The 10,746-nt window shown below is 43.5% G+C and overlaps 1 protein-coding gene across 1 annotated transcript in view; it reads left to right on the top strand.

Annotated features, from left to right (window-relative positions):
- Positions 1-3,038: 3,038 nt before the first annotated feature.
- PKD2L1 (polycystin 2 like 1, transient receptor potential cation channel) overlaps positions 3,039-10,746 on the top strand; it is a 30,868-nt gene continuing 23,160 nt past the window's right edge. Inside the window, exons 1-2 of the mRNA XM_059398347.1 lie at positions 3,039-3,586; positions 4,091-4,204. Of these exons, the coding sequence (XP_059254330.1) occupies positions 3,352-3,586; positions 4,091-4,204 (349 nt within the window). The 5' untranslated portion in view covers positions 3,039-3,351. The remainder of the gene's footprint in view (positions 3,587-4,090; positions 4,205-10,746) is intronic.

The following is a 10,746-nucleotide window of genomic DNA, read 5'->3' as shown; positions in this document are numbered from 1 at the left end:
GATGCGGGGCTCGATCCCAGGACCGTGGGATCATGACCTGAGCCAAAGGCAGAGGCTTTAACACACTGAGCCACCCAGGTACCCCAAATTTTGGTGTTTTTGCCACACAGATGACCAGTGGTGGTATATTAGTGAAGGGTAAGACCTTCTGGGCAGGGTTTTCTTATAGGTAAAAGGTCACCAGTTTCTTCCATTGAGAATCATGGCCATTGTGAGCCCCTGTTGTTTATGGAGTATGCTCTATTATTTATGTTTATTGGAGTGGAAAATGTTGAGGGTCACTATGTGAAACACAGAAGGTCATTTGAAGCTTCTCCCTATAGAAAATGGACTGCCCCAGGGTTCCTCTTTCTAGAATGTGGAAGGTGGCTTAACCTGGGGAAATTTACATAGAGAACTGATGGGAAAATGAGCCACAAGTTTCCATCCTATGCCCTTTGCTGTTTCTGGGCTCTTTGTCAGGACCTAATAGATCTGAGTAGCACTAAAAGCCTGGCTAGGATGACTATGGCGTGAAGAAGGAGTGTACTGGGGGCAGAAATGTAGTAATCCTTTTCCTGGTGTGTGCAATAGAATAGCACACCACCAAAAAATGTATCCCAGTGAAGCAATGGGGCCCATTCACCAAGTGGGCTAAGAGGCATCATGATGAAGAAGTATATTGGGTTCTGATGGACGGCAAGACTTGCCATGTGCTCAGGAAACTCTTTTAAGAGCTACTTTCTCTCCAGATTACTGTTACAATAGCCTCCAGGTGAAATGCCATCCTTCCACACTACTGATGTCAGCTGGAGTGGAATGGGGGTGGACACAGAGCATTCTGGGACCCTTGTCTCTCAGAGGTAATGACAACAGAGTACTGACGAAAGCTATCTCCCTGAAGCATGAATTGCTATGGCTGAGTAGAGTTCACAGGGATGGACGCTACGGTAAGATAACTGAATTTATTTTGTGCTTTATAGCACACAGTTTGTAACGGTTTCTGTATCTACTATATTACTCCTAAAACAGTCCTTCAGGTCAGCAGGGCAGGCTTGAATACAAACACTTTGTAGATACAGAAACTAAGTCTCAAAGGGACATGCCCAGAACTATACAGTTACAGAACCAAGACTTAAACTGGGAGTGTGGGTTTCAAGGTCAAGACTCTTGGGTTTTGCTAAATTGCTAAAAGGCAACCCAAACCCCAGGATTCTGACATTGGTTGCCCTCATTAACTGGGCATTCAGGAAAAACCACGTGCCATAGATAACCATACTTAGGACTTCCTGAGTAAGACTAAACCACCCAGGAATGCCCAGCATCTTTTGAGAAAATTTATCAAGCTTGTTGTATAACCTGTGCTCCCCCGGGGTATTAGTGGGTTAATCTACACATGTAGGGTAGGCTCAAGATTGAGCAGGGAAGAATAATGCTTTCTGGGTGAGTGACTGTGAGTAAAGCAGTCCAGCTCTGGCCTTAAGGTCACAAGGGTGTGGGTCCTGTCACATGATGAACTTCTTTGAGTCTATCCAAACTCTTATTGATCACAAGCCTCTCTCTCAGAATATAAAATTATCTCCCAAGGAATCAGAAACCATCTCCTGTTCCTCTCATCACTTCTTTGACCTATACTGCTAGCTTCCTGTTCATTACCTCTGTCCTAATGTTCAGTTTTTCAAGCCAAGGGTCCTTTTGCAATTGTTTGAAAGCCTTGTTCGTTCACCATCTGCTGATTTCACACAAAATGATCTTTCATCTTCCCAAAGAAAACAAGCATCTTGCAATGTCTAATTGCTGCCAAAAGATAGAGATGAAGCTCTTCCATCCAGGGAAGCTCCCAGGGAGGTCTGAACTCTAGCCCAGACAGCGTTAGGTCCCTAACAGTATCTGGGCCTGGGGTAAGAGAGCTGCTGCTTCTCCAACCCTTTCTTGGGGGTTGGAGAGCACCTATTTTCCAAGGACCCGAGGCCAGCCTTGGGTTGTCTGGGATCAAGATCTCTTTAGGGGGACCACACAGGACTGGTGACTTCCACTGGGCTGGTATTTTACTGAGGGTGAGGTGGGCTTCAGTTGAGTGGGGCACTAGAGTGGCCTAGATAGGTCAGCAGCAGAGGGGAGAGAGCGCAACACCCACTGCAGCCATCCGGGAGGAGGCGGTAACCCCCTGCCCCTGTGAGGCCAGTGCCATTCTGGGCCACAGCACATGCCTGTAGGGGAGCTAGGGCAAGGGATCAGAGGCCGGAGCAGGGCCTAGGCAGGGTCGTGCTGGGGTTACATACACCTGAGATTGAAAAGAAAGCTAATCAGCTCAGATACCTCTGAGAGTTCCATTTTGTGCCCGTGCTTAAGAGTCCTCAGTCTAGTACTAAGAGCCCTAAGATGAAAATGTCTGGATCCAGACATCCACTCCTTTTCAGGAGTCCCAAGGCACACTGTCCTTGCTCTTTGCTCTTTGATGCATTCTCCCAGTCAGGGTTTTTAGGCTCTTCCCTAGGCTGTGCCCCACACCCTTAAGGAATACCTTCCTGTCAGTGTAGTTCCCTCATAAGCCATATGAGGGCAGACCTCAGAAGGATACAGATAATCTGGAAGTCCGAAGTGCCCCCTCACTGCCCACCCCCACCTCAACAACAGTCGGAGACCCTGACCCTTAAGTGTCTAAAACAGAGGCTCCTCCTGCAACTAGCTTTTCCCCTAGCTGTAGGGGTTGAGTGAGGGAGGGGAGCCCCCCTTCTGCACCCCACCAGGGGACAGCTCAAGGTGAGACATTAAAGGAGCCTCAGATGCCATTGAATGAGCCTGGAAAAGAGGCAGCATTTTCTAGTTTCCTTCCCCTAGCCTTGGTCTGCAGCCCAATCCATGTCGGCCCTTTCAGGAGCTTTTAGTGGAAATTAGCCCAGACCTACCGAGGAGTCTGCCAGCACCTCCCACTGCTCTTTCATCTCCTCTTCTGACTAGGACGACCCCCTACCAGGCCCCTTCTGGAAGCTACCGTCTTCTCCCCCCAGCACTGGCCTCTCTCACCCCTCCTTCCTTCCACCCCAGTCTCCACATCTCCCTCCCAGTCGTCTCTTTCACCTCCCAAAGCCCTGCCTCCCAGCTCCCTCCCAGCCCATTTCTTGAAGCTAGAGGAAGAGAGAGAGCGAGCCCCTGACAGGACTGATAGCCATTCCCCACCCTTTCCTCTCTGCCCGCTCCCCCCAGGGGGTGCAGATGCCCGCTACAAAAGGCAGGAAGCAGAGTCTTCCTGAGACCAGCTGCTCTCTAGCTCCTTTGCCTTCTGCTGGCTAGACTGGGATGCATCTTTGCTCCTTCTTTCTTCAGGTGACAGTGGATTCCTGAGGTGCCAGGCCCCCTACCTCATTCCCCATGAATGCTGTGGAAAGTCCAGAGGGGCAAGAGCTCCAAAAGATAGGGAGTGGAGCCTGGGACAACCCTGCCTACAGTGGTCCCCCATCCCCACATGGGACACTGAGGATCTGCACCATCTCCAGTGCGGTGCCCCCCCCGCCCCAACCCCAAAAGCCTGAAGATGGACCCCAGGAGAAGGCATATAGGACCCTGATATCCAGCTGCTGCTTCCAGATCTGTCGTGGCATCAGAGGTACCTGGGATACAGGAGATGGGGAAGGAGTCCCAAACCCTTGTGGTGGGAGATGTGACCTGAAGAAGAGGTGGATCTCAGTCTCTTTGGGCTTTATGAATTGTCTCTTAGAACTGAAGTCCCCAGAACACAGAGGCCAGTGTAGTGGTCTCTAAGAGCGAGAGCCTGGTACAGTCCTCTCTGGGGGCCCAGAATGGTATGGTGGGACTTAGCTTGAGGGAGGACACGTTTGTGGTGTTCCCTTAGACTGCCCCACCTGAAACAAGGACCTCCTTTCCATGTCTTCATTCTCTGCTACCCAGTGTCTTTTGCATTCTTCTCGGGATGTTTGATGGAGGGCAGGCTTGAGTGTGGTTAGAGTAGCCAGATTCAGCCAAGATACAAGGTAATGTGTGAGCCAAGGGCTGGGGTAGAAATGGGAATAAAATCCAGGGACCAGTGGGTCAGGCACCTGGGAGGAACCCTGCTGCTTGCGATCTTAGGCATCTCTCCCATGTCCCTTAGGACTTTGGGGAACAACCCTGACTGAGAACACAGCTGAGAACCGGGAGCTTTATGTCAAGACCACCCTCAGGGAGCTGCTAGTATACATCATGTTCCTGGTGGACATCTGTCTTTGTGAGTAACACCTGCATCTGTGAGACAACACCTGTGTACACACTTGTGCAGCAATGCCTGTGGAGACAGCATCTGTCTGTGTGAGCAGGCTGTGTCCTGGCATTGATTACCTTTTCAGTTTAAGATATTTTGATTAAAAGGAACTTATCAATGGGTTCAGGAGAAGAAGGCAGGTTGTTAGGAGGCGGTCAGTTACTTCGTCAAGACTTACAAGGGAAATAGAGTTGTTTTTTAAGATTTTATTTATTTATTTGACAGACAGATCATAAGCAGGCAGAGAGAGAAGAGGAAGCAGGCTCCCCGCTGAGCAGAGAGCCGGACGACACAGGGCTTGATCCCAGGACCCTGGGATCATGACCTGAGCCAAAGCCAGAGGCTTTAACCCACTGAGCCACTCAGGCGCCCCAAAGGGAAATACAGTTTTTAAGTTCACGGTCCTGACACCAGCTCAGCAGCCACCACGTTCTGTTGGCAAGTGAAAGTTTTTACCTTTCTGTAAAAAGTGGAAAACCATTCCTTTCTATTTGGAACAAGAAACAGTTTGGTGGGTTTCCGTGGTTATTATGCTAGGTCAGATCCCCATTTCTTTAAAGGCAGAAGGAGAAAGGTTCAGCAGACCTTAGAGCTCAGATGCCTAATAAAAGGGCTAAAGATGTAAGTGGTGTAGTTGTGGTCAATGCAGCTAAGACTCTCCTGTATGAGAGACCACCATGTTCCAGACATTGAAGGAAGCTTATTTAAAGTTCTAGCTATGGACACAAACTAGAAAGTTTTGGTGTCTAAGTTGAGAGGACTAAGTGAAAGGATAAAACAAGTGCACCATGGAAGGATAGAGTCAAAGAATTCTAGATTGAAGGTATAGGCTCTGAATTTACAGACTTGGGTACAAACACCAGGCTATACCTACCATTCACCAGTTGAGGAAACTTGAGCAAGTTGTTTAATTTCTGTGAGTTTCAGTTTCTTGATCTATACCTATCTAATCCAATAGGATTATATGAGGCTCATAGAAGATAATGTTCATGAAGTCATTACCCCAGTAAAGAGTAACTAGTACCAGTAAATAAATAGTCATATGGTAAAAAATACTTCATAATGGTCACTACCCTGGTCTCCAGACCCAATGCTCTCCCTATATGATGGGTCTCCCTATATGAGGCCCAGTACTGGATGAAATACTCCAGGGGCATATGACCAGTACAGAGTTCGTGATGCAATTCAGATATATTCAGATTTGGGGGATCTATGAAGACAGCAGAAGAAGTGATATCTGAACTGGAAGCTGAAAGATGAGAAGGATTTAGTTCCTTGAAAGGAAGGTGAAAAGAAGGGAAGTTCCTGGGAAGGGAGACCAGCGTGTGCCTAGGGCTATGAAGGCCTTTACATTTCGATACTTCCAACATGTAGTAAAAGAGTACTGTTACTAACTTTCTAGCCTTCATCCTCTTCCAGGCCTCTTTCTTCTTTCAGGCAAAACTAGAGGCAATCATGAACCTTGGGCATGGTCTCAGCGGGGCTACTTTGGCACTCTCCAAGGTCCTGACCTCACCTTCCTGTCAGTTCCCTGTCCGCCTCACTTAGCTCTGACCATCTGCAACTAGACTATATATTCTCAGTGGGAATGATATAGCCCCGAGGGGGTAGAAATAGTTTCTTGGAAGGAAAAAAAAAAGAAAGAGAGAAAGAAGAAGAAAAAAAAACCAACTTAGATATTGCAAAAGTTTTTGGCCCTGGAAAAGGCCACAGTACATAAATAAATGTAGTATTTATGTGCTATTAAAATTTAACTGGAGTAAGGGGTGATTAGGAAGAAAATGTCTAAAAATGCCCTAGAGTTGAGGGATAGTGCCAAAAAATGTTAAGAAACACTGAACTAGACCCTTATAATTTCCTACTCTGTGTGCTTAGCTCTCCTGCCTAATGATAGGGATGCAAGTCCTAGCCATAAAATCTGACATAAAATATGGTGGCTGTTGTGTGGTTCTATCAGGAGGCTGTCTTCTATGAGCTTTAATGACATGTAGTTGGCTATGCATCTTTATCAGTATGCTTTTCCCTGTCAGTTCCTATGACACGGTTCAGATCCTCTAGGACCCACATTTGGAATCAGGGTAAACATGTTGGCATAATGGAAAGATATAAACACTGGAGTTAGACAAACTGAATACAGATACCAGGTCTGCCGCTTACAGGTTTTGTGACTTTGGGCACTTCCTTGGGTAGAACAAAGAGACTAGTACCTAACTTAGGGAGATAACATATATAAATAATCTAACACAATCACTGATAGTGATTATCTTTGTATTACCTAGTAGAATTTTAAATAGTTCTTTGGTCCTCTAGACTGGTAATAAAAAATACCTTTTAAGAAAGGAGCAAATCAGGGGGTGCCTGGGTGGCTCAGTCATTAAGCATCTGCCTTTGGCTCAGGTCATGATCCCAGGGGCCTGGGATCAAACCCCTCGCTGGGCTTCCTGCTCTGCAGGAAGCCTTCTTCTCCCTCTCCCACTCCCCCTGCTTGTGTTCCCTCTCTTGCTGTCTCTTTCCTTGTCAAATACATAAACAAAATCTTTTTAAAAATTGCTTAAAAAAAGGAAAGAAGCAAATCTGAAAGGACTACATATTGTATGTATGTTTTGAGGAAGGCAAAACTATGCAGAGAGTAAAAGGATCCGTGGTTGCCAGGGATCTAGGAGGAGAGGGAGATGAGTAGGTGGTGTGTGGAGAATTTTTAAGACAGTGGAACTACTCTATATGACAATATTATGGTAGATACATGTCATTATACATTTGTCCAAACCCATGTAATGTACAACATCTAATGTAAAGTGTGGACTTTGAATAATAATGTGTCAATGTAGGTTCATCGATTATAGTAGGTGTGCTACTCTGGTGGGGATTTTGATAATGAGGAAGACTGTCCATATCCAGAGGCAAGGGTATAAGGGAAATCTCTATACCTTCCATTCAATTTTGCTTTGAACCTAAAACTGCTCTAAAAACAAGGTCTGTTTGGCTTGTAGCTGGCTTCACCTATAGGGATAATATCATTATCCCAATACAGCATGATTTAAGTTAGGGCATTTTTCTGGGAGACCTCAGTTAATCCTTACAACTACCAGCATCATTGTTATTAATAGCACACACACACACCAACCTGTTATTAAATAAAAGCACTACACTATGTACCTTATCTTATTGACTATGCACAATGATTCTAGGATATCAGTTCTGCTATCACTTCCATTTTATAAATCAGGAAAGGTTTAGATATGTCAAATAGCTTGCCCAAGGCCACACAGCAAGCCAGTGGCAGAAGCAGGAATCCAATACAGTGACTGTTGACCTGACTCAATTTTTGATCCTTTCAGCTAGAGTCTACTACAGTCTCTCTGCATGCAAAGGTGTTACACATAAATTTATTAACTCCTGTCAACATCTTTGCAAGGATGACTATGTGTCCTATATTAGTAGAAGCATAATTTTGAATTCTACTGGCTGATTACTTTTTTCTTTTTATTGCTATATTTCTAAAATGATATGAAAACATTAAAGAATATTTTGAAATATAATTCAGCTATAATTTATCAACATAACACTAAAGATATTATCATTTGTTACCAGCCTATATCCATATATTTACATATTTTACCTATTTGTATCATATGGTTCCCTTTCTTCCTTTTCTTTCTTTCTTTCTTTCTTTTTTTTTTTTTTTAAGATTTTATCCATTTATTTCAGAGAGAGAGAGTGAGGAGAGCCTGAGCAGGGAGGGAGTGGCTGAAGCAGGGAACCTGCTCAGGATCTGAGCTGAAGGCAGCCACTTAACCAACTAGGTCACCCAGGCGCCACTCGTGGGGTTCCCTTTCACTTAGAATTATATCTTAAATATTTCCTTATGTTTGTAAGTAGTTTTTATATATTTGTTTTAATGACTATAGTCACATCACAATTAATTAGAACATTTCTCTTGTTACTTCCACATTTGCCAACTGTAGGTAAATCTATACTTGCTACTTTTTGCCATTTCTGTTCAAGTATTTCCTTGGGAATTGCCAAGGAGGGAGATGCTAGGACAAAAGATAGGAATACCTTCTTAGTACTTGGTTATATGTTGTCATTTTGCTTTTGTAGGGAATCACACAAATTTATTATGCCACTAATACGTTGAGATCATACCAATTTTCTCACGGTCTCACCAACATTGGATATTCTCATTTTTAATTTTTATTATTAAATAGGCATAAAATGGTACAATTTGCCTTAATTTGTCTTCGATCACCAATGAGGATGGATTGTTTTTCTCATGCTTTAACTTATTATGTAAATCTATTTTTGTGTAAATTGCTAAAGGAAGGTATGTTTTAAGAGGGACAAGGGAGGAGATGGGGGTAAAGTTTGGACCATTAAACCCTAGGTGAGAGACCAACCACCAGGGAGCTCATTTCCAGGATTTGAGTTCCTGGGGCTAGGAAGAATAGCCAACTTTGGCCTGGGAGGGGCCCTCATAGACTTCAGTGCTCAGCTATACTGACCACATTTCTTCTTCCCTATGCTTTATTTGAGGACTTGGGTGAGATACCAGAGCTATTTGAAGTTTCATCAGCTAAAATAGAGTTATCTTTTTTATGCAGGCAATGTGGGTGAACCATCTATCTTCCCATAACAACCCTATCAGTTGCGTAGCCTTTTAAATCTTACAAAGAGCTTGTATACCTATTACCTCATTTGATCCTGACGCAGTCCTGTAAGGGACAGATATTATTTCCATTTCACAGATTAGGAAGCCGTTATTGTTGTCATTATGAATAGTCCAGGAGTGACCAGTAATTCAGAATGGTCCTTGATAGGTGGAGTTGGTCCTTTTCTTTCACACAGAAAGCACTGGAGAATGATTTTCCTGCCTCCACTCCTCCCCTCCCACCGTCATATTTATGAAAGGCTTTCCAGCTCTTTTTCTTCTTGGCAGGATGGCTGTGGCCTTTTGTTGATGGAGGAAACATTGAAGGCCTTTGTGTAGAAACAATGGCTGTTTGTTTTAGGAGATAGTATTGTTATCTCAAAGGTGCACCTGTGACTGCCCTGTTTAGGAGCTGTTCTGAGGCAGGACAAGCCTGGGTCTGGTCACCACGCAGTTGGGGAGGAGGACGGAGACCCTTAGCCTTTGGTGACTTGTATCTACACACCAACTAATGTCAACTGAATATTCCTTGTTTGTCACTGGTTGTAAGGAAACGCCTACCTCTATTCACTCTGCCTTTTTTGAGTGGATTTCAAGGTTTTTTTGTTTGTTTGTTTGTTTTTTGGATTTCAAGGTTCTGTCCATAGATTGGTGGAATCTTATATTGATAGGGGAGGTTGAAGTAAGTTTGGAGACTAAGAAAAAGATGTCTTTGTTTTTTTTTTTTATTGGAGACATAAGTGACATACAACATTGTATTTGTTTTAGGTGTAAATCATAATGATTTGATATATGTATATATTGGGAAATGATCACAGTTTGGTTAACATTCCTCACTATACATAGTTATTGTTTTTTCTTATGATGAGCATTTTTAGGATTTAGTCTCTTAGCAACCTTCAAATACACAATACAGTATTGTTAAGTTAACTGTAGTCACCATGCTGTACATTATATATTACATCACCATGCTGGATTTGTTTATCTTATATTTGGAATTTTGTACCTTTTGACCACCTTCACAAATTTCACACCCCTCCCCGCCCACACCCTATGTCTGGCAACCACCAATTTGTTTTCTGTATCTATAAGTCTGATGGGTTGGTTTTGGTTTTGTTTTAGATTCCACATATACATGACATAGAGTATTTGTCTTTCTCTGGCTGACTTCTTTCACTTAGTATAATGTCCTTAATGGCCATCCATGTTGTTGCAAATAGCAGCATTTCCTTTTTGATGGATGAATAATATTACCTCATATATATGTACCACATTTTCTTTATCCATTCATTTGTCAATGGACACTTAGGTTGTTTCCATGTCTTGGCTGGCTATTATAAATAATGCTGCAATGAACATAGGGGTGCAAATACCTTTTTTGAGATAGTGATATCATTTTCTTCAGATAAATACCCAGGAGTGCAATTGCTGGTTCATACAGTAATTCAAAAAATTTTAATTTTTTGAGGAACCTCCACAGAAGATGTCTTTCTTGACTAAGCATTCCTAGAATTGACAAGGAAAGGAACAGAAATATGTTGGAGGTTCAAAAAATGTCTGTGGGTGAGCTCCTATACTCTATGTGACTGTAATGATGGCAGAAGATAATTGGTCACATAGAGCCATGACATTAGTGAAGGTACAATGGTGATGGAGAAAGCATGGGACCTAGAATAAGATGACATGGTTCAAATGATGGTACAACCAGTCCTTTGGTAAGCTAGGTCAAGATACTTAAATCTCTGGAAGCCCTGATTTCCTTATATATCAAGTAATGATAATGACTGCCTTTTGAGATTGGTAGAAACTAAGTAAGTACAAACAGTACAATGCCTGGCATATAGAGGGCTTTCAATAAATA

This window comes from Mustela nigripes, chromosome 4, assembly GCF_022355385.1.
Source record: "Mustela nigripes isolate SB6536 chromosome 4, MUSNIG.SB6536, whole genome shotgun sequence".
In the NCBI taxonomy this organism is placed as follows: Eukaryota; Metazoa; Chordata; class Mammalia; order Carnivora; family Mustelidae; genus Mustela; species Mustela nigripes.
Note: the sequence above shows the minus strand (reverse complement) of the source record. Positions and strands in the feature narration are given on the sequence as shown.